At 36.7% G+C, this 24,887-nt stretch overlaps 1 protein-coding gene and 1 gene segment (V, D, J or C); both read right to left on the bottom strand.

Moving 5' to 3' along the window:
- The window catches only part of LOC136333261 (T cell receptor gamma constant 1), a 130,244-nt gene that overhangs the window by 52,751 nt on the left and 52,606 nt on the right, over positions 1-24,887 (bottom strand). The gene's annotated exons all lie outside the window — the stretch shown is intronic.
- On the bottom strand, positions 892-5,512 carry LOC136333262 (T cell receptor gamma variable 9-like). The segment is given in 3 exon segments: positions 892-1,402; positions 4,925-5,304; positions 5,412-5,512. Coding segments are annotated over 3 exon segments (477 nt in total).

Raw genomic sequence — 24,887 nt, 5'->3', positions numbered from 1 at the left:
ACCTTATGCTGTGGGTAAAAGCAAAACAAAACACTAAACATAGAATGGATGCTTCAATTCTCTATTTTCCCCGCTGTGTCTTTTTCAAGAAATGTTGTCTTGTTTTGCGTATTCCTCTGTAATCAAGAACAGATTTTGTAATAGACAGATCTGGATGCAATTCCAAGACATGTTTCTTATTATCAAGTCACTTCATTTAGCAGGGTCTTAACTCTGATCTCTAAAATATCAATAAAATTGAGAGAACAATAATAATAGTTATTCATCAGTATTACTATTAAGATTAAAGAACATGAAGTCTATAAATTGCTGCTTAGTTCATGAGGAATATTCAATAAATAATAGTTATTATAATATTTTTCTCACATTAAATTATGTTTACTTATTTTTATATAAAACTGAACTCCTTGATAGATTAACTGTATAGCCAATTTTTTACATGTAAACCAATTATTTATTTTTCTTTTAAACAAAGAAAAGCTGAGTCAAAGAAACCTACTGACTCAGACTGCAAATTCTAATTCTAGCACTTTCAGAATATAACTACATATTTTTGGTAATTACTTTGTGACTTTAATTTATAAGTTAAAAAGTAAATGCAACATGATTACAGTAGAATAATAATCAGCATGTGATTAAAGCAGTTAAATATTGACTTAAAGGTGGACAGAAAATAAATTAAGGTATTATAGAAAAAGATAGATCGATTATAACTGTGGGCATGTAAATTTTAGTTGATATACAAAGTGGCTGGCATTTCTCTAGTCTAAGTTATTTAATAACTGGGATTGTTTCACTACTTTACATTTATTTATTTTTTTAAAGAACATCAAGAATACAGAATTGAATTAATCATAATATTGATTCATAAGGCACTATAATTATTTATGAAGCAGTATAATCATAGATCTCTTGGTATTTATTTTATTCCATTTATGTGTTGATAATTTACTTAATAAGTCAACAAATACCTAACCCAAGAACAAAAGCATTGCAAATAACCTACATGCACTCTTTATTAAATTCCTTGACTGGAGAAGTGCAGAATTTAATAATAATCTCTCAGCACTGTCTGGTTTCCTGTTTTGTTACTGAAGGAAAAGCAGTTCATCCTGTTTGTTCTGTTTAAGATGAGCTTTTGGTGGGTTTGTGGATAGTGAAATGAAACAAACTAGATAAAATCTTCTTCCTACTGCCCAACTTGTTACACTCATTTAGAGGCAAACATAACCCACTTATTTGAATACTTGATTTCTTCTTTTTTTGCTCCTTCAAATGGCCTCTCCACTGCTCTTTACCTTCTCCTGGGCCTTATGAATTGGATCATCATGGACTATGTTAATGGTCTTCCTCATTCTCTGGTTGCTTTTGAGAAGCAGTTAGTAGAAGGATGAGCAGGAGCCTGGTAAGTGGAAAAAGACTGAGGTCAAGGGTGATAGGTGGCCTTGGGTTGGATGTATCTTCTACCAGTAGTCAGTAGAGTGCCACCTACCCCATGGACAGAAAGCTTATGTCTAGGAACCAAGAGGTAGAGGTATAAGCAACCATTTTCTGTTATACCAATTAACCCACTGGAGGGAATTGCTTTTCTTCCCAGGGTCCTGGATTGACAGGCTTGGAAATTCTAAGACCTAAGAAAAAGTGCTTTTGTCAGGTGAAACAGTCAAGATTTCTTTAAAATTCTACTTTCATTTGCCAAAATTATATGAAATCAGAGAGCAAGGATGTCCATTCATGTAAACTGTAGGGGTTGACCTCCTAGGGAACACAGCAAGATAGAGAAACGTGGAAAGTAGATCTTTAGGGAAAAGAGAAAACACTCAGCTGAGTCTACATATTGTGCTCCTCAGTGTCCACTAATGTGTCCTAAGTGACAAATCTGTATCCCAAAAGCAGAGAATGTACAAAATCCTAGCTGAAAACCTACATTCTTCTTATTCTCCAGGTGCCGATCATGTGAGGATAATTTTCTAGCATCCTCCAAGATCATTCTCTCAGGCAATTAAAGTGCTGAACAACCTTGACAATGGAAACTTTGATCATGTGCAACAATGTGCAGAATTCTACTTGTGACAATCTCATTACTGCATCTGCATCTGGACCAAAGACCAGTGAAGAGAGTGAGAAAGTCAAAGCAGAGTGAATAAGAAGTCCAAGTATTTTTGTCACTTTCTAATACTTCACATTTCTACTGCTGGAGACTCAGAGATACACAAGCTCAATAAACTTCACTGAGCACCCCAAGCTTAACATGGTCTCTAACTGGGCAGATCTAGAGACTCAGAGGAGAAAACAAGATTTTGTTTTATAAAAGAAACAAAAGTTGTTAGAAAAGAGGGAAGAAAAAGTGGTCAAGATACAGCCCATTACAGGCCATTCTAAACCTCATATTTCACTCGTCACCACTGAGTGCTCAATAATATACAGATATTTTTAATATTATGAAACAGGTGAATTCTTTTAAAAATACAGTATTTAAAATGAAACACAGAAGTAATAAAAGTTATCTAATAAATAATTTGGGGACTACAAAAACAGCATTGAAAAGAACACCTAGGATACCAATTTTCAGAGGTGACCACTCTGAAGTGCTCCCATTCTTCTCCCCAGGCTGCGCTCTGAATCCGTTCTCCAGGCTGAAATGATAGAGCACCCAAGACAAAACAGACAACATTGATTTCCAGGTGGTCTAATAAGTTTTTGAATTATGATAATTACAAGATGACTTCTCAGCAACAGATATCACTTTTTCCACAGTATGAGTATTTTCACTACAAAAATAGTGATTTTGAAGATTCTTAAATTTTATTCAGCATTAATTAGATAACATAATGTTGTCCCTGTTACACAGAGTGATTGTGTCTCTTCTAATTCAGGTGTAAAAGAAAATAAAGGAAGTCAAATTATCAGGATATTATGGGCATCAATCTATACAAATCCCCACTTGCTAGGTAATGTGAGAAATTCAGCCTTAATCGGAATATTATTCTCACTTCAACAAATATTAATTAAATCTCTACTACAGTTAGTACTATACATTCTAACAAATTGCTACTGTTTGTATGAATCAGCAATATGAACAACCACTAAATTAACAAATGTTACTTAGGACAAGACTGGTTTACCTCTGGTGTGTGTGGCTAAAGTGTCCTTGTTGGAGCTCATCTTAGCCAACAGGAGAAGGTCAGGAGGAGTAAATAACTCCAAATATGGACTTGTTTCCCTGAATAAGGGAGGTTTGCTGCATGCACAAGGCCACTGTCCTCTCCAGCTGTGTATAAGTCAGTGCTACTATGGAATCGTATTTGAAAACATATTTAAATTGATTTGGGATAAATATACATGAGAGTTTCTTCATATTTAGATAATCATTTAAAAATTTTTTTTATTGATTTTAAAAGAGAGAGGGGGAAAAGGGAGAGAAAAACGTTAATTTCTTGTTTCATTTATTTAAGCATTCATTGGTTGATTCTTTTATACACCTACACCAGGGTTCAAACCTGCAACCTTAGCATATTGGAAGGATGCTCTAACCAGCTAAGCTACCTGGCAAGGTTTAGCTAATCTCTCTTTAACTAAATTGAAATAGGCATTCACACTATGACAGTTATGGGGCAAAAAGCTGTGGACATATAAATGTGTGTGTGTTATTCTATGTATTTGTGTGGTAGTGGTTATATCAATATATATATATATATATTTTTTTTTATCAGCTATCATTACTGAGCTTTCACAATGTTTCAAACAATGGGCCAACCCTTTAATATGAATTACCTCCAGAACCTTCACAACCACCTATGAGGTAAAAGAAGGACTTTTAGTGCTGAGGAAATGGTTTAGAGAAGCTACTGTACTTTCCCTACATCTAATGTCAGAGCCCATATCAGACTTGGTCTCTACGACACAAGAGGTCAAGGTCATAACCACTTTGCTAAACCACATGTGTAGCCAGAAAAATGTTGAACTATCAAAGAATCAAAAAGTATAAGGACTATTTGAGAAGACAAATATCTGAATCATCTATCCTTCAACTCTTTGAACCAGCACAAATAAACTTTCCTCCATTTTACACAAGTAAAATTGCATTAGAAGAAAACAAAGATCATATTTGTTATGTCAGGGCAAAACAACAATAATGAATTGACAACTACAAGTTAAGCTAGATATAATTGGAAGTCATAAGAGATTTATAACCGTGTGATATTTTTTAGTTAAGGTCTGTCATTTCACTGGTAAATGGCAGCCTAGCATCAGGAAAAGGCTCTACAGAAGCAACCTGCAACCTTGACAGGACATGTGAGAGCTGTAATTTCTGCTATGGTCCATGTCAGCCTTAGAGCAGTCAGTCAAGTGTTAATTGTTAGATGAATGAAACTTAAGCCAGAAAATCAACTACTCCTCAAACACCAATCTAAAGTAGACTTTGATTTGGACTCAATAAGTAGCAGTGTTTATAAAGTTTTCTGCAAAATTAAATATTCCTACGGCAGGGTATGCACTGGATATGTTATCATTGTTGTCTTCCCACCTGTGTTTAGATCATGCTGTGTTTGTTACATTTAGCCTCTCTGAAAATGAATAGTATTTAATCTAATATCCATTTTTTCCAAAGGAGATAGTTGTATCAGAAAAAACTGTAATGCAAATTGACCAGTACAAAAGTCACAGAAATAAAGTGGTGTATATATCTTGGCAAAAAATCAAATAGAGTGATGGGGGAGAAACAACTTGAGTTTCCAAATTAGGACAGTTGGGGAGATAGTATATCACAGAAAAATTGAGGCTGGTCATATGTAAATATTTATGCAAAACTTACACTTAAAAATATAGAATTTGGAAGTTCTACATAGAATTATCTACATGAACATGCATCTAGAAACCTGTACAAAAGAATACAGGTGAACTGAGCTTTCCCAGTACATACCAGTGAATGAAGAACCAGTGAGTATTTGTTGAATGAGATGGATCTGATGCCTCCACTGTGCATCTCCCAGAAGGCACAATAGTAGGTGGCTGAGTCTTGTTTCCCTACATTGTGAATAGTAAGGGTAGATGTAGAAGTTTCAGATATCTTGTCTACCTCAAATTTGCCTAATGTAATGCCTGATTCTGTTTTGACAATGTTGTCAGATGAAATGTGCAGCAGGTACTGCATGGCTTGTCCAGATCTTTCTTGATACCAATATATAGACATTGTAGAAATTGTCACATCAGACATCACACATTCCAGGCGGGCTGTTTTTGACAGTTTTTTAGTACTTGAAGGTTGAAGTTGCTCTAGATGACCTGCACCATAGACACACACTGAATAAGAAAAGGAAGAGAATAAATGAACCTAAAACTTAGAATTTTTTTAATTACAGAACTAGAGTATGTCTGTCAGAAGGAATTAGAAGAGGAAAACCACTTACAAGCACCAAGGATTGCCAGAGCTCGTGTTTGGAACAGCGACAGCATGGCTGCGTGCACTGAACTCTCCTCCAGGGCAGCCTGGAGCCACTGCTGAGAACAGTTTCCCACCATGTGGCATGGCTCAGTCAGCCAGGTCAGACTTCCCATTGGTGAGGGTGAGGCTATCTCTCATACATCATTGTGAGGGTGTCTCACATCCGCTCTGTGAAAACAGTGCACAGAAGGTCCTCTACCATAGATCAGACCACATGAAACAGCGGCCACCTTAGGATTCTGAGATGACTCATTTTTCCAAACAGGCATGATGTAGTGCTATGATGTTGGTCTTCTCTTTTGTCTCCCACTGCTTTTCTCCAAATAAATCCTCAATAACGCCAGTTAGTTGTCAGGCCAGAATTGGTAGAAAACATTAAGTGTGGTCTGGGACAATGGGGTCCACAGAGAACCACTGCAAACAGATGGAGAGATGTTGGTTCATCAATCTGCCTATATCTGTTCGACTCCATTCACACACTGTAGCACAGAGTGCTACTGGCTGCTTTCAGGGGCTGATACTCCAGCAAGTTTGTTTGCCTCTGTGCCCAGTTCAGGTTTATGTTCTCTCCCTCAGCTACTGAATGGCATATCTCTCCTGAACTCAGCATCTCCTCTATGAAGCATGGTTTCCTCTCTGAATTCCTGAGTTTCTTCTGTGTCTCTCTCATTTTTTTCCCTCTAACCCAAGACATTCAATCTGTTCTAGGGTATTTTTATAGACTGCTATTCCACAATCCATCAAACATACCTTTCATCTAAAGATAAAGTCTGGAATTCTGAAGCTATGAGACTGTCTTTGATGTGGCCACTGCCTCCCAGCCTTTCTCATCTTCAGCTCCTCTGTACCTAGGATTCTGCAATTCAATCCTGCAGATTAACTCACAGTTTTTCCTGTCTTGACCCCTGTGTGTTCTAGTTTTCTGACTAACTCCTCTTCATCATTTCAGGCTCAGCTCAGGCATTATCTCCTTAGGGAGCTTCCTCACTCAGGAAGTCATTGTGGACATGCCTCCAACTACTTTCTAGTAACAACACCTTGTGCTTCCCTCTTTCATAGCACTTCCTACCCAAAATGTGTCCTATTCACTAATTGTTCTTTTACTAGACACTGCTAGGAGTTCCTAGTGTACTGAGACTATGCTTGATTGATCTTTGTGGCCCAGATGTTTGCTGAGTGAATTAGTTATATTTGTTTATATATGATTCTCCTCAAAGGTAAATAGATGTATTCAATACTTGTGTGCATGTGTGTGCAACAGATCAATGTAAGGGTTTCTGTACATCGTTAAGTAAAAATGATGACACACAGGGTGGCCACATTTAGTAAAAGAAAGAAAGAGAGAAAAGAAAGAAAGAAAGAAAGAAAGAAAGAAAGAAAGAAAGAGAGAAAAAGTAATTTAAAAAATTAAAAGAAAAATTTTAGAGGTGAGAAAAAAACAGGAAAATGTGACCAAATGATAAAAAGCAATCAACAAAAATGTGTCCTGGTGGCCTCACTTTGGGAGCAGTAAGAAATATTAAGCAGCTATTATAAATATGTTCATGTGTTTTAATTACTCTTTAAGTAGTACGAATGTTCATGTATTCAATACATCCTTGTGTCTCCTGACTATCCGGAGTATGATCATACAAAAATTTTTATTTTAAAAATGTGTAAGTCAACAGAAATGGCGCCATGAGCAGCGCGTCCGACAGATCTCCCCAAAATCTCAACAAATTTATCAACTAGAAACAGAGAAATTTATCCTCGGAGCATTCCGGAGTTCCACACACACACTGAAAGCAAAAGGACTGTTGCTGAGGAGAGAGTACACCTGTGGTGAGTCAACCCACACGTGCAGCTGCCCGCCCACACTCGGGGATGGCAGCCTGGGCGCTGGCGGCCGCCCCAGCATACCCTGAGATACCACGCACGCGCCCCGTGCCATGGTCCCCGTCCACTGGCGTGCTGAGAAACCGCACGCGCCCCGTGCCGCGGTCCCTGTCCACTGGCATGCTGAGAAACCGCGCTCGCGCCCCGTGCCACGGTCCCCGGACACCGGCATGCGGAGAAACCCCGCGCGCGCCCCGTGCCACGGTCCCCGTCCACTGGTGTGCTGAGAAACCGCGCGCACATGCGCGCGCGCGTGCGCCCCCCCCCCCCCAGCCGCGGTCCAGGAGGGGCGCCAAGGCTGTCTTTCCTAGTCAGGAGATTCTCTCTGTGGGCAGGGCACCTCACCCAGCCATTCAAGCTAACAATCAAGCGCTGGGGGGAGGGGCGCGCAGACAGCCTGAAATACTTTCTGGAGCACAGCTGCAGATCCAATCACTGAAATTAGCTTAACCCATGAAATCTACGCACCCATGGGGCTCTAATTGATAAGATCTCTCCCAGTACAGTGATCCAAGACAAGAGGTGTGATATTTTTCAGTGCCTTTCGCTAAAGGGGTGGGGGCAACTTCTGATTGACAGAGCCTCCATATTCAGGGATATACCTAACAAGAGGGACTTGGCAGATATTAAGATCCATAAAGCAAACAGCGACTAGTGCTTCTTCTTCCCAGCCAAAACAGGCTACCAAGTGTGGAAAGCCTGGGTTGAGTGGTCCAACTGAATGATAGGCGCTGAACAGTCACCTTGACAACAATTGACTCCCAGCCCCACCTGATTACGCTGGAGGCTCTGACTGCCAGAGCCTTACCCAGAGCCTTGCGCTGAGTGAGGATAGAGTGGGGATTTCCCAGCTCTTTGAGCCTCTTACTCCCCAGACAGAAGCAGTGGCAGCCTCATAGCTGGATCACCAGGCTGCTAATTCAGGAAGGGGAGACTAGGAAAGAGACTCCAGGAAAGCAAACTCTCTCATTGTTGGACTTTGCAAACGCCAACAAGCCTTGACTACCAGTGAGACTAAAGCCAATTATATGACATTGCCATAGAATACCATCAACTGCAAATTCCTACCTAAGAGTGACACAGGGGCAGAACCTGGGGTACAGAGTCACCGACCAGGAAGAGGGGGAGAAAAGAAAAAAGGAAGAAGTTAACCTCTCAAAATCAAGAAAAATCCACAGACTTTATAACTTGTTCCACTAATTCTTTGTTGTTGTTGTTTCTTTCTTCTATCTTATTGCCTTTATTATTATTTCTATTTCTTCCACCTCGGTCCTTTTACTCTCTGCCCATCTTATGCTACCCTTTTCTTGAACTACACTACCCATGAGTGTTACATTTTATTTCTTTTCTTCATCCTAACTCTCCTTTAGGGTTACACTCCAAAACCCTTAACTCTCACTCTCTCCCCTTTTGTTTTTTTTTCCTTTCCTTTTTTTTCTTCCTTCATTTATCTCTTACTCTTATTTTTTCCTTTCTATTCATTTCTTCTTTTCTCCTTTTACTTTTCCTCCCACTTAAGCCTCAATCACGAACAAATTATTTAATTTGGGACTCAAGTTTTTGTGGGGTTTTTGTTGTTGTTGTTGTTCTTTTTTTTTCTTCTTCTGCTTTTCTTCTTGGTTTTCCTCTATTTGTTTGTTTTTGTGGCATTTTGGGTACTTTTTACATTGCTTTTTAACTCACTAGCATTCCTCCCAACCCAAAGTCTCCATTGTATTTAGTCTTTGCTCCACTTAATACAACAGATTTTTACTTATTCTTTTTCTTTTTCTTTTTTTCTTTTTTAATTATTGTTTTTTCTCTCCTTTTTTCTGTTTCCCTCTCATCCCTCTCATTATATCTCTTAGTCGACCATCACTTACAAGCAAATCATTTTATGCTTGTCTAAGATTTTCTCCCCCCCCCTTTTTTTTTTGTATTTAGTAGGTCCCTACTCCCTTTTTTGCCCCTTGAACTCTTCACCCCAAATTAGGCCCTCCATTATAGGCAGTTTTTGTTCCATTTAGCATAATATAATTCACAGGTCACCATGATATTTCCCTAAGGAGGTGAGAGGAGGGGAAGAGAAGAAAGAAAAAAGGGGGAAATAATAAATTATTACTTTTTTTTGTGGAGTGTTTTTCTTTTTTCTTTTTTTTCTTTTTATTTTTTATTAATTCCAATTAACACTATCATCAAGACCACCTTCAGATGCCAATAAGAAAAAGGAAATCGAACATTATGGATACAAAAGATAGAGAGGTAACACAAATAGATGTGGAAAAATCTATGGAGAAAAGATTTAACATATTGGAAGCCTTGGAGCCAAATGACAGAGAATTTAAAATAGAAATCTTAAAAATACTCAGAGATATACAAGAAAACACAGAAAGGCAATATAGGGAGATCAGAAAACAACTCAACGATCACAAAGAATATATTACCAAGGAAATTGAAACTATAAAAACAAATCAAACAGAGATGAAAAACTCAATTCAAGAGCTGAAAAATGAGGTAACAAGCTTAGCTAATAGAACAGCCCAGATAGAAGACAGGATCAGTGAAATAGAAGACAAGCAACTTGAGGCACAACAGAGAGAAGAAGAAAGAGACTCAAAAATAATAAAAAACGAGAAAGCCCTACAGGAATTGTCTGACTCCATCAGAAAGAATAACATAAGAATAATAGGTATATCAGAGGGAGAAGAGAAAGAAAATGGAATGGAGAATATACTCAAACAAATAATAGATGAGAACTTCCCAAGCCTGTGGAAAGAATTAAAGCCTCAAATTCAAGAAGCAAACAGAACACCAAGTTTTCTTAACCACAAGAAACCCACTCCAAGGCACATATAATGAAGATGACACAAACCAATGACAAAGAAAAAATTCTCAAGGCAGCCTGGGAAAAGAAGAGTACAACATATAAAGGAAGGCCTATTAGATTATCATCAGATTTCTCAGCAGAAACTCTACAAGCTAGAAGAGAGTGGACCCCAATATTTAAAGTCCTGAAAGAGAGGAACTTTCAGCCAAGAATACTATACCCATCAAAGCTATCCTTCAAGTACGAAGGAGATATAAAAATATTCACAAATACAGAAAAGATGAGAGAATTTATCATCAGAAAGCCCCCACTCCAGGAAATACTAAAGGGGGTTTTCCAACCAGATTCAAAGAACAAAAGAAAACATAACCACAAGTAACAGCTCCACCAAGAAAACAATAAAACCAAACTTAAACTGTGACAACAAAAGAAAAAAAAAAGGGGGAGAAAGGATAAAGATTAACAGTAGCAAAGGACGATGAAGCGCAGAAATACTCACAAGAAAGGGTACTACAATGAATATGGTAGGTACCCTTTTCATTACTTAATGGTAACTACCCTTGAAAAAAACACCACAAAAACACTTGACTTAAAAAAGGTAGCAACAGAGGAAAGAAGTATGGAATACAAACAAACAAAAACAAACGATAGAAAAACAAAAGAGAAGAATCAAACAAGATACAAAACTAACAGAAAGCAATTTATAAAATGGCAATAGGGAACCCACAAGTGTCAATAATTACACTAGATGTAAATGGATTAAACTTACCAATAAAAAGACACAGAGTAGCAGAATGGATTAAAAAAGAAAATCCAACTATATGCTGCCTACAAGAAACTCATCTAAGCAACAAGGATAAAAACAAATTCAAAGTGAAAGGCTGGAAAACAATACTCCAAGCAAACAACACCCAAAAAAAAGCAGGTGTAGCAATACTCATATTTAATAATGCTGACTACAAGACAGAAAAAGTACTCTGAGACAAAAATGGCCATTTCATAATGATTAAGGGGACACTGAATCAAGAAGACATAACAATCCTTAATATATATGCACCAAACCAAGGAGCACCAAAATATATAAGACAGCTACTTATTGACCTTAAAACAAAAACTGACAAAAATACAATCATACTTGGAGACCTCAATACACCGCTGACGGCTCTAGATCGGTCATCCAAACAGAGAATCAATAAAGATATAGTGGCCTTAAATGAAATACTAGAACAACTGGATATGATAGACATCTACAGGACACTTCATCCCAAAGCGACAGAGTATACATTTTTCTCTAGTGTACATGGAACATTCTCAAGAATTGACCATATGTTGGGCCACAAAGACAATATCAGCAAATTTAAAAAAATTGAAATTGTGCCAAGCATATTCTCCGATCATAAAGCCTTGAAACTACAATTCAACTGTAAAAAAAAAGGGGGAAAAACCCACAAAATTGTGGAAACTAAACAACATACTTCTAAAAAATGAATAGGTCAAAGAAGAAATAAGCACAGAGATCAAAAGATATATACAGACAAATGAAAATGAAAATACGACATATCAGAATCTCTGGGATGCAGCAAAAGCTGTAATAAGAGGAAAGTTCATATCACTTCAGGCCTATATGAACAAGCAAGAGAGAGCCGAAGTAAACCACTTAACTTCACACCTTAAGGAACTAGAAAAAGAAGAACAAAGACAACCCAAAACCAGCCGAAGAAAGGAGATAATAAAAATCAGAGCAGAAATAAACGAAATAGAGAACAGAAAAACTATAGAAAAAATCAATAAAACAAGGAGCTGGTTCTTTGAAAAGATCAACAAAATTGACAAACCCTTGGCAAGACTCACCAAGGAAAAAAGACACAGGACTCAAATAAATAAAATCCAAAATGAAAGAGGAGAGATCACCACAGACATCATAGATATACAAAAAATTATTGTAGAATACTATAAAAAACTATATGCCACCAAATACAATAATCTAGAAGAAATGGATAAATTCCTAGAACAATACAACCTTCCTAGACTGAGTCATGAAGAAGCAGAAAGCCTAAACAGACCAATCAGCAGGGAGGAAATAGAAAAAACTATTAAAAACCTCCCCAAAAATAAAAGTCCAGGCCCAGATGGTTATACTAGTGAATTCTATCAAACATTCAAAGAAGACTTGGTTCCTCTTCTACTCAAAGTCTTCCAAAAAATTGAAGAAGAAGCAATACTTACAAACACATTTTATGAGGCCAACATAACCCTCATACCAAAACCTGGCAAGGATGGCACAAAAAAAGAAAACTACAGACCAATATCTCTAATGAATACAGGTGCTAAAATACTAAACAAAATACTGGCAAATCGAATACAACAACATATTAAAAAAATAATACATCATGATCAAGTGGGATTCATCCCAGAATCTCAAGGATGGTTCAACATACGTAAAACAGTTAACGTAATACACCATATCAACAAAACAAAGAACAAAAACCACATGATCTTATCAATAGATGCAGAAAAGGCTTTCAATAAAATACAACACAATTTTATCTTTAAGACTCTCAACAAAATGGGTATAGAAGGAAAATATCTCAACATAATAAAGGCCATATATGATAAACCATCAGCCAACATCATATTAAATGGCGTAAAACTGAGGAGTTTCCACCTTAAATCAGGCACACGACAAGGGTGTCCACTCTCTCCACTCTTATTTAACGTGGTGCTAGAAGTTCTGGCCAGAGCAATCAGACAAGACAAAGAAATAAAAGGCATCCATATCGGAAAAGAAGAAGTAAAGGTATCACTTTTTGCTGATGATTTGATCCTATACATCGAAAACCCAAAGGACTCCACAAAAAGATTACTAGAAACAATAAACCAATACAGTAAGGTCGCAGGATACAAAATTAACATACAGAAGTCCATAGCCTTTCTATATGCCAACAATGAAATATTAGAAAATGAACTCAAAAAAATAATCCCCTTCACGATTGCAACAAAAAAAATAAAATACCTAGGAATAAACATAACAAAGAATGTAAAGGACCTATATAAAGAAAACTACAAGGCATTGCTAAGAGAAATAGAAAAAGACACAATGAGATGGAAAAATATTCCTTGTTCTTGGATAGGAAGAATAAATATAATTAAAATTGCCATATTACCCAAAGTAATATATAAATTTAATGCAATTCCCATCAAAATTCCTATGACATTTTTTAAAGAAATGGAACAAAAAATCATCAGATTTATATGGAACTATAAAAAACCCCGAATAGCCAAAGCAATCCTAAGGAAAAAGAATGAAGCTGGGGGCATTACAATACCTGACTTTAAACTATATTATAGGGCCACAATAATCAAAACTGCATGGTATTGGCAGAAAAATAGACACTCAGACCAATGGAACAGAATAGAAAGCCCAGAAATAAAACCACATATATATGGTCAAATAATCTTTGATAAAGGGGCCAACAACACAACATGGAGAAAAGAAAGCCTCTTCAACAAATGGTGTTGGGAAAACTGGAAAGCCACATGCAAAAGAATGAAACTTGACTACAGCCTGTCCCCGTGTACTAAAATTAATTCAAAATGGATCAAAGACCTAAATATAAGATCTGAAACAATAAAGTACATAGAAGAAGACATAGGTACTAAACTCATGGATCTGGGTTTCAAAGAACATTTTATGAACTTGACTCCAATGGCAAGAGAAGTGAAGGCAAAGATAAATGAATGGGACTACATCAGAATTAAAAGTTTTTGCTCAGCAAGAGAAACTGATATCAAAATAAACAGACAGCCAACTAAATGGGAACTGATATTTTCAAACGACAGCTCAGATAAGGGCCTAATATCCAAAATTTACAAAGAACTCATAAAACTCAACAACAAACAAACAAACAATCCAATAAAAAAATGGGAAGAGGACATGAACAGACACTTCTCCCAGGAAGAAATACAAATGGCCAACAGATATATGAAAAGATGCTCAGCTTCATTAGTTACTGGAGAAATGCAGATCAAGACTACAATGAGATACCACCTCACCCCTGTTAGATTAGCTATTATCAACAAGACGGGTAATAACAAATGTTGGAGAGGCTGCGGAGAAAAAGGAACCCTCATACACTGTTGGTGGGAATGTAAAGTAGTACAACCACTATGGAGGAAAGTATGGTGGTTCCTCAAAAAACTGCAAACAGAACTACCTTATGACCCAGCAATCCCAAAACCTCAGAAACATTGATACGTAAAGACACATGTAGCTCCATGTTCATTGCAGCATTGTTCACAGTGGCCAAGACATGGAAACAACTAAAGAGCCCTTCAATTGAAGACTGGATAAAGAAGATGTGGCACATATACACTATGGAATACTACTCAGCCATAAGAAATGATGACATCAGATCATCTACAGCAAAATGATGGGATCTTGATAACATGATACGAAGTGAAATAAGTAAATCAGAAAAAAACAAGAAGTACATGATTCCATACATTGGTGGAACATAAAAACGAGACTAAGAGACATGGACAAGAGTGTGGTGGTTACCAGGGGTGGGGGGAGGGAGGATGCAGGAGGGAGGGAGGGAGAGATTTAGGGGGAGGGGGAGGGGCACAGAGAAAACTAGATAGAGGGTGACAGAGGACAATCTGACTCTGGGCGAGGGGTATGCAACATAATTTAATGAGAAGATAACCTAGACATGTTTTCTTTGAATATATGTACCCTGAATTATTGTCATCCCATTAACATTAATAAAAATTTATTTTTTATAAAAAAGAGTGTAGGGAGGGTTTATAAAGCCTTACAAATATATAAATAATAAAATAAATATAAGCTTGCCACTTAAAAAAAATAAATAAATAAAAAATAAAAATTTGTAAGTCAACATTAAAAAAAAGGCAAATGTGTGTTCTGCTTGTTTCTATAAGTTGGTTATCAAACAAACATGATTTTAAGTTAATAAAACTGTAACTGGAACTAATTTCATTTTTTGAAAAAAAACTCACTCCTGGGGTCAGTGAGCATGAAAAAAACTCACTACTCAAAGGGTTAACTAAAAGAAAATTATAATGAGAACAAATAAAAGACTTCATTAAAGAAATAAAAACTGTATTTTAAAAAAAGAACATTGAAATTCTGGAACTATGTGGATATCATCCTAACTGAAAAAGTCACAAGATAAGCTTAACTACAGATTCAAAGTGGTAGAAGAAAGGGTCACTGTCCTTGAATACAGGGCAACAGAAATTATTCAACTATAGTTCCAAACAGAAATAAATATTGAACAAAGAAGGAAAGTCCTATATGTAAAAAAGTGAAACATATGAATAATTATAGACAGAAAAAAAGAGAAGAATGGGAAACAAGAACTAACAGTTGACAGCCTTTCCATTATAGTGAAAAATATCAGGATATATGTCCAAGCAGTTCAGTGACTGTCACATATAAAAACTGTGAGAAAAACAAGACCTAAGCACATTCTAGTTGAAATGATGAAAATGTGACAAAAAGATGTTCTTAAAGTCAGTCAAGGAAATAGTCACAGCATTAGCTGTTATATAAACAGTAGAGACTGGAAATAATGGAACAGTAATTTTAAAGAGTGGAAGGAAAGGAGGTTAACTCAGAATTCTTTCTTTAGGAAAATTATAGTTAAAATGAAAATGAATAAAATTTTCAGATAAACAAAAGCTGAGAGGAATTATTGCCAGACCTGCACTACAGAAATTGGTAAAGGCCTCTTCTCCTTAATTTCTTTAAAAGATATCATGTTAATGCAAAAAAGAAAAAGTTTATATTTTTATAAAATGTTTTATAAGTTTATATTTTACATAGACTTTGTAAATTTAAAATGAGGTTTTAGAGATAACCAGATGACTTTGCCTGATTTTGGTAATTTGTAGATTGTCATTTCTTTTGTTTGTTTCTTTAAAGAGTATTACCCAGGTTTCAACAATTTTATTAATCTCTTCAAAAATAATCGGCTTTATTCATTTTATTTTACTGGGTGATTTTTTATTGCATCTACCTGTGATTTCATTCTTTCTATTTCTTTCCATCTATGTACTTTGTATTTAATTTGGTCCTATTTTATCTTCTGAAAACTTAGAAATTAATGGTCACTGTGAAATATTTTTTAAGTTACTATGATTTATTTATTCCATTAATGATTTAGAAATGTAGTTTTTAATTTTTAAATATTTGGTGTTCTGAAATATGTATTATTATTTTTATTTTTAATTTGTATTTTAATTTTGTCATTGTAGACACTCTAGTTTGTGTGACCCAGCACCTGATCTTCTTGGTAAGTGTATTATTATCAAGGAAAGTAACAAAATTTGGAACAAGTAAGCCATCAACACAAACAGAGACTTTACTATCATATATCTCTTTGAGAACATTAAGAAAGTTATAGCTCTTCTTTCCAGAAAAAACACACTAATAAACACATTCACATATTTTGCATGCCATTTCAGGGGTTCACAGATCTTATGAAGAAGAGCAAAATGGAGTTTGCCGACCACTATGCTTACAGGTGATTTTTATTCCCCTTGAGTAAGTTTTTTAAAGGATCTTAGAATTGAGATAGAAGTCAAACACTGCAATGCAAGGAGCATTCAGTGTACAGCTCAGCTGAGTTTTGACAAATGCACACACATGTGTAGCTCACGCGCCTATTAAGACATAGAATATTGCCCGCCTGAGGCCAGAGGTCCCCTCATATTCTTTCCTTGTCAGAGTCAACTACTTCTGAAGAGAACACTTAGTGCACAGGGACAGTGTCTGCATTTCCTGAAAACTGATATTTCAGACAACATCCCTAGAAAATAAATACACAATAAAAAATGGTCATCTATGTGGACAGAAAATAAGCAATGTAATAACATCCCAAGTTTAAAATGTGTGACATGCTGTGCTTAGAAGCCCTTAAATCTTATCAGAGCTGCCCTGGCAGCATCGCAGAAAACGGAAACACTTTCAGGAAGTCACTGTCCCAGCTGACCCCTCAAGACAAACCAAATATCCCGTAGCATGTACCAGTCTCATCTGTTACCTGGTCAGCTTCCGAATCCGAGGGGACCACCAACACAACGTCACCCTTTGCAAGGTGAGTTCATCAGAATTTGCTGCCTCGAAATCGTGCAGTGCTTCTACCTGCAGGATTGTAAAGGGACTGATAAATGCCAGAAAGATAACAGGGTCACAGCAAAGTCTCCCGTCAGAGGATCCGCAGATCTTAGAAGCATCTCCCCACTGGTGAAAGTGAAGCTGTATCACACCGCAGGGAGGAGAGGTCTCTGAGGGCAGAAAAGAAACCCTGTTCTGTTTGCTGACACATCTGATCTTCGCGGACTGACACTGAGGCCATTGGGTGTATGTTTAGTAATGCAGTACCTTCTGGAACAGCTGAATATCGTGCACTAATTCAAGTTTAATTTTTCGTATTTTTGTTAAGATTTGCACTTTATAATCACTGATGCTTTATTGTCATTTGTTTTCTAACCTGAACTAAAAATGCCAGGCAGAAGCGTGCCTCAAACTGCAGCGCTTTTCCCATTGGGAAAACCATCACTTCTTGTAATGACATCACTACTTAATCAAACACTGGATTCATTCTCTTTGTAAACAAATGCCTTCTTTCCCTAGCCTCCCTTTGAAACATAACAATCTGTCCTGTTCATTTTTGAAAAAATTATTTAAAATTTGATTATAAAATTTTTCTTTATTTTTTTAATTAATTTTAATTTATTGTGTTAACTTAAATTCAAGTGTCCCATTCAATATAACTCCCTCACTCCCCAACCACATGCCACACTACACCCTTTTTGTCCCCTTCCCCTTAAATCATTCCCCCCTTCCCTCTAGGATTTGCTGTCCTGTTATCTGTATTTATGTTATGTATATATAATTTCACTCTTCCCTTCACCTTCTCTAATCCCATCTCCTCATCCCCTTCCCTCTGACATTTGTCCCTCTGCTCCCTGTGACCCCGCCTCTGCCTCTGTTCCATTCCTCAGTTCACCTTGTTCATTAGATTCCACATATAAGTGAGATCATATGATATTTGTCTTTCTCTGTCTGGCTAATTTCACTTAGCATAATAATCTCTAGGTCCATCCATGCCATCGCCATGTAGTACTCCATTGTGTATATGCACCACTGCTTTTTTATTCACTTGTCCACTGACAGACACTTGGGCTGTTTCCAGATCTTGGCTATTGTAAACAATGCTGCCATAAAAGTGGGGGTGCATTTCTTCTTTTGAATCAGTGATATGGTATTCTTGGGATATATTGCTAAAAGTGGGATGGCTAGATCAAAAGGCAATTCCATTTTTAATTTTTTTGAGGAATCTCCGTACTGTTTTCCACAGTGGCTGCACCAGTCTGCAATCCCACCAGCAATGTAGGAGGGTTCCCTTTTCTCCACATCCTCGCCAGCACTTACTCTGTGTTGTTTTGTAGATGAGCGCCATTCTGACAGGTGTGAGGTGGTATCTCATTGTGGTTTTAATTGGCATTTCTCTGTTGATTAGTGACGTTGAACATTTTTTCATATGCCTATTGGCCATCTGTATGTCCTCTTTGGAAAAGTGTCTATTGGGTTCCTTTGCCCGTTTTTAAATTGGATTGTTTGTCTTCCTGGTGTTGAGTTTAGAAGTTCTTTATAAGTTTTGTTTATTAACTCCTTATCAGACGTACTGGCAAATATGTTCTGCTATGAGTGAGTTGTCATTTTATTTTTTTTCATGGTGTCTTTTGCTGTGTAAAACTTTTTAGTTGGATATAGTCTCATTTTTTTATTTTGTCCTTTATTTCACATGATTGTGGAGATAAATCAGCAAAAATATTGCTAGGAGATATATCAAAGAGTTGACTTACAAGATGTTTGTGGTTTCACGACTTACATTTACGTCTTTTATTTTGAGTTTATCTTTGTGAATGGTGTTAAGTTGGTGGTCTCATTTCATTTTTTTGCATGTACTGGTCTATTTTCCCCAGCACCATTTTTTAAAGAGATTGTCTTTACTCCATTGTATGCTCTTACCTCCTTTGTCAAATATTAGTTGTCCATAAAGGTGTGGGTTTATTTATGAGTTCTCTGTTCTGTTGCATTGATCTGTATGCCTGTTCTTATGCCAGTACCAAGCTGTTTCGACTACAATGGCCTTGTAGTGTAACTTGATAACAGGAAGTGTGATGCCTCCAACTTTATTCTTCATTTTCAAGATTGCTGAAGCTATTCATGTTCATTTTTGATTCCATATAAATTTTTGAAATTTTTTTTCTATATCTTTGAAGCATGCTATTGGTATTTTGATAAAAATTGCATTGAATCTATTAATTGCTTTGGATAGTATAAACATTTTAATAATGTTTATTCTTTCTATCCATGAACATGGCATATGCTTCCACTGGTTTGTATCTTTCTTGATTTCTTTTTTCAATGTCTTATAATTGTCCAAGTACAAGCCTTTTACCTCCTTCATTAAACTTATTTCTAGGTACTTACTTTTTTTTGTTGCAATAGTGAAGGGAATTGTTTCTTTAATTTCTCTTTCTGACAGTTTATTGTTGGCATATAAAAATTCCTCTGATTTCTGAATATTAATTTTATATCTTTGCCACCTTGCTAATTTATTTATCAGGTCTAGGATTTTTATGATAGAGACTCTCAGGTTTTCTATGTACAATACCATGTCATCAGCAAATAATGATAGCTTTACTTTTTCCTTTCCAATCTGGATGCTTTTTATTTCTTCTTGTTGTCTGATTGTTGTGGCTAAGACTTCCAGAACTAGGTTGGATAAGAGCAGTGAAAGGGGTCACCCCTGTCATGTTCCTGGTCTTATGGGAATCGCTCTTAATTTTTTCCCATTGAGTATGATGTTGGCTGTAGGTTTGTCATATATGGCCTTTATTATGTTGAAGTATGTTCCCTGTATTTCCACTTTCCTGAGCATTTTTAACATAAATGGGTGCTGGATTTTATCAAATGCTTTTCTGCGTCATTGATATAATCATGTGATTTTTACCCTTCATTTTGTTTATGTGATGAATCACATTGATTGATTTGCTAATATTGTATCAGCCTTGCTTCCCCAGAATAAATCCCACTTGATCATGATGTATGATCATTTTCATGTATTGCTTGATCTGGTTTGCTAATATTTTATTGAGAATTTTAGTGTCTATATTCATCAGGGATATAGGCCTATAGTTTTCTTTCTTTTTAATGTCTTTACATGGTTTTGGAAGGAAGATAATGCTTCTGTCATAAAATGAGCTTGAAAGTCTTCCCTCCTTGTGAATTTTTTGAAATAGCTTGAGAAGATTAGATGTTAGTTCTTTGAATGTTGGTAAAATTCGCCTGTGAAGCCATCCAGGTTAGGACTTTTGTTTGATGGGAGCTTTATTATTATTATTATTATTATTATTTATTGGTATTTTTCCAAAGCGAAAGTGGGGGTTGGGGAGAAGAGGCAGACAGACAGACTCCCACATGCTCCCAACAAGGATCTACATGGCATGCCCGTCAGGGGGTGAAGCTTGGCCTCTCTGAGCATTGTTCCTCTGCAATTGGAGTGATTCTAGCATATGGGCAAAGGCTATGGAGCCATCCTCAGCACCTGAGGCCAACTTTGCTCCAATGGAGCCTTGGCTACGGGAGGAAGGAGAGAGATAGAAAGAAAGGGGAAGGATGAGAAGCAGATGGGTGTTTCTCCTGTGTGCCCTGGCTGGGAATCAAACCAGGTACTTCCACATGCCAGGCCGATGCTCTACCACTGAACCAACTGGCCAGGGCTGCTGAGAGTTTTTTGATAACTATTTCAATTTCATTTGTTTTAATTGGTCTGTTTAGGTTTAATGATTCTTCCATATTGAGTTTTGGAAAATTGTGTGTTTCTAGGAATTTACCCATTTTACCTGGGTTTCCAATTTTTTGGCATATAGTTCTTCATAGTATTTTCTTACAATCCTTGGTATTCTGCAGTGTCAGTTGTTATTTCTCCAATCTCATTTCTAAATTTATTTATTTGAGTTTTCTCTCTTTTTTTCTTGGTAAGTCTGGTTAATGGTATGTCAATCTTGTTTACCTTTTCAAAGAACCAGCTCTTGGTTTCATTGATCTTTTGTATTTTTTTTTTTTTTAGCATCTGTGTCATTTATTTTCACTCTGATCTTTATTATTTCCTTCTTTTTACTTCCTCGGCTCTATTTGTTGTTCTTTTTCTAGTTCTTTTAGATGCAGAGTTAAATTGTTTATTTGAGCTTTTTCTTGCTTCTTAAATTATGCCTATTATGCTATGAACTTCCCTCCCAGGACTGCTTTTGCTGTGTCCCATAAATTTTTAGTTGTTGTATGTTTATTTTCATTTGTTTAAAAGAAATTTTTGATTTCTTCCTTTATCTCATTGTTAACCCATTTGTTATTTAATAACATGCTATTTAACCTCCAAGTGTTTGAATGTTTTTCAGTTTTCTATTGTAGTTTATTTCTATTTTCATGCCACTGTGATCAGAAGAAATGCTTCATATGATTTCAGTCTTCTTAAATTTATTGAGACTTGCTTTCTGTCCTAACATGTGGTCTATCCTAGAGAATGTCCCATGAGCAATTGAAATGAATGTATATTCTGCTGCTTTGCGGTGAAATATTCTGAAGATATCAATTAAATCCAGTTGATCTAGTGTGTCATTTAAGGTGCCTCTTTCTTTGTTTATTTTCTGTCTGGAGAATCTATCCATTGATGTTAGTGGAGTATTAAAATCTCCTACTATTATAGTATTGCTGTTGATCTCTCCCTTTATATCCATCAAAATCTTCTTTATATATTTAAGTGCCCCTATATTAGGCACATAAATATTTATAATGGTTATATCCTCCTGTTGGAATGCTCCCTTTATCATGATATATTGACCTTCTTGATTCCTTACAATAGCCTTTGTTTCAAAGTCTACTTTGTCAGATATAGGTATTGCTACCTAGCTTTTTTTTTTTTTTTTTTCATTTCCATTTGCATGAAATACTTTTTTTCATCCCTTCATGTTCAGTCTATGTGTATCTTTTGTTCTGAGGTGGGTCCTCTTTTCTTAACCATGCAGCTACCCCATGTGTTTTGATTGGAGCATTTTAGTGATTTACATTTAAAGTTATTATTATTTTTTTATGATAGAGACAGAGACAGATAGAGACAGAGAAACAAGAAGGAGAAAAATGAGCAGCATCAATTCTTTATTGTAGTTTCTTAGAATCCTATTTTGTTTATTGATTGCTCTCTAAGATGTGCCTTGACCAGGGAGCTGTAGCAGAACAAGTGCACCTTATTCAAGCCAGAAACCTTTGGCTCAAGCTAGTGACCTTGGGCTTCATGCCAGTGATCATTGGGTCATGTCTATGATTTCATGCTCAAACCAGTGACCCTGCGCTCAGCTGGTGAGCTCGCACTCAAGTGGTCGAGCCGTGGTCAAGCTGGATGAACCCACAGTCAAGCCAATGACCTCAGAGTTTCTAGCCTGGGTCCTCTGAGTCCCAGTTTGATGTTCTATCCACTGGCCTGGTCAGGCTAAGTTTATTAATGACATGTACTTATTTATTGCCATTTTATTCTTTAAATCCACAATTCTCTTTTTCTTGATTTCTTATTTTTTCCTTTGCTCTTTTAATACCAGGCCCCTTAACATTTCTTGCAGTACTGGTTTGGTTGTAATGAATTCCTTGAGTGTTTTTTCTGTTTGTTTTTTGTCTGAGAAGCTTTTTATGTCTTCTTCAATTTTAAATGATTGCCTTGCTGAATAAAGTAGTCATGGTTGTAGGTTCTTGTTTTGCATTACTTTGAATATTTCTTGCCAATTCCTTCTGGCCTCGAGTGTTTCTGTTGAGAAGTCATATATCATCCTTATAGGGGCTCCTCTGTAGGTAATTAATTGCTTTTCTCTTGCAGCTTTTAGTACTCTTTGTCTCTTAACTTTGGCATTTTAATTATGATATGTCTTGGTGTAGACCTCCTTGGGTTTCTCTTTACTGGTACTCTCTATGCTTCTTGAACTTGTGTGACTTTTTCCTTATCAATTTAGGAAATTTATCAGCTATGATTTCTTTAAACAGGTTCTTTATCCTTTGTTTGTTCTCTTCTCCTTCAGGAACCCCTATAATGCAGATGTTGTTTCTCTTCATGTTGTCACAGAAATCTCCATGAGTTTCCTTAGTCTTTTTGTGCCTCTTTTTGTTTTGTTGCTTTACTTCTGTGCTTCTGTTTATCTTGTCTTCTAAATCACTGATTGTATCCTCTGCTTCATCCAAACTGCTGTTGATTACTTCTAATGCATTTCCATTTCTGATATTGTATCAATATAATATTTGTCATTTTTAACTAATTCTTTTTTATGATTTCAATGTCCTTTTTGATCCTTGCTATCTCTTTATTTTGGTGCTAATTATATCCATCTATTGTTGCTCTAAGATCTTTGAAATCCTAAAAATCATTATTTTAAACTCTGCATCTTGTACTTTGGTTATTTCCATTTCATTTGGTTCTTTCTCTGGGGATTTCTCTTATTGATTTATTTGGGTCACATTTCTTTGTCTTCCCATTTTGTCTGTGTATTAAGTAGTGCTGTCTGACTTTGAAAGTTTTGTGAATCTTTCTGAGGAAGATGGGATTAGTGGTACGGACCTTCGCCACTTGTTTTTCTTGATCTAGGAATGCTTCTTTAATTTTTTTTTAATTTATTTATTCATTTTAGAGAGGAGAGAGAGTGAGAGAGAGAAAAAGTGGGGAGAAGCAGGAAGCATCAACTTCCATATGTGCCTTGACTGGGCAAGCCCAGGGTTTTGAACCGGTGACCTCAGCATTCCAGGTGGACGATTTATCCACTGCGCCACCACAGGTCAGGCAAGGAATGCTTCTTGAAGATACTATTTTTCTTCTTGTTGTATGTGAGTATTGAATGCAGTTGGTCATTTCACAGGTATGGTTATTCCTTCAGGCTTGATGACTCTAAGGGTCAACCTTGATTATGTGTATTACATACTGTGCAAAGTCTGCTCTGTTGGGTATATTTATTCTTCACACTGTTTGGTGCCTGCTAGACTCCTCCATTGGGCATGCTGCTTTTGTAGCTAGCTGAGTCTAGAGTTGGTATTATCTGCCACTCACTACCAGCTGTGTTGGTTCTAGATCTTCTTGGGTTGGTGTGAGCTGTTGTTTGTAACCTGCTGCGGTCTACCTGTCTGCAGTTACTGCTCTTTTCGCTGTGTGTGTCTGCATTTTCTGTGCCTGGGTAGTGTGGGAGGGGCCAACCTTGTGTAAGGATCAGCTTCCTCCTGCTTAGGGATGATTGCAGTTTGGTAAAATTGCCAAATTCTGTAAGATTTGTTTTCACTTTTCAGCCATTCCACCTCTTCTTGCTGCTGCCTGGTCTTCCCACAGAATCTTCTGTAGAAAGATTATAGTGTGGACACAGACTGGTCTCACCCAACCAAGCCCTCTACAGATTGCAAACTTGTTGGGTTAGGCCAGCTGAGGTTGGGAATACAATGTTAGTGGGACCCCCTACTTCAAGGGTCTCTTAGTCAGTAGCTCAGTACAGGGAATGTGGCCCCTATTCTAGAGCCTAATCCCTTAGCCATAACTGGGTATTCAAATTTTCTTTCTCCCCAACAAGATGAGCAGCAGATTCAGATCAAGTGGGGTCAACAGTTCCCTTTGCAGAAGTTCTTTCAGCTGGTAAGAACCTGATCTC

Source organism: Saccopteryx bilineata, chromosome 4 (assembly GCF_036850765.1).
Source record: "Saccopteryx bilineata isolate mSacBil1 chromosome 4, mSacBil1_pri_phased_curated, whole genome shotgun sequence".
Lineage (NCBI taxonomy): Eukaryota > Metazoa > Chordata > Mammalia > Chiroptera > Emballonuridae > Saccopteryx > Saccopteryx bilineata.
This window is presented reverse-complemented; position numbering and strand designations above follow the sequence as displayed.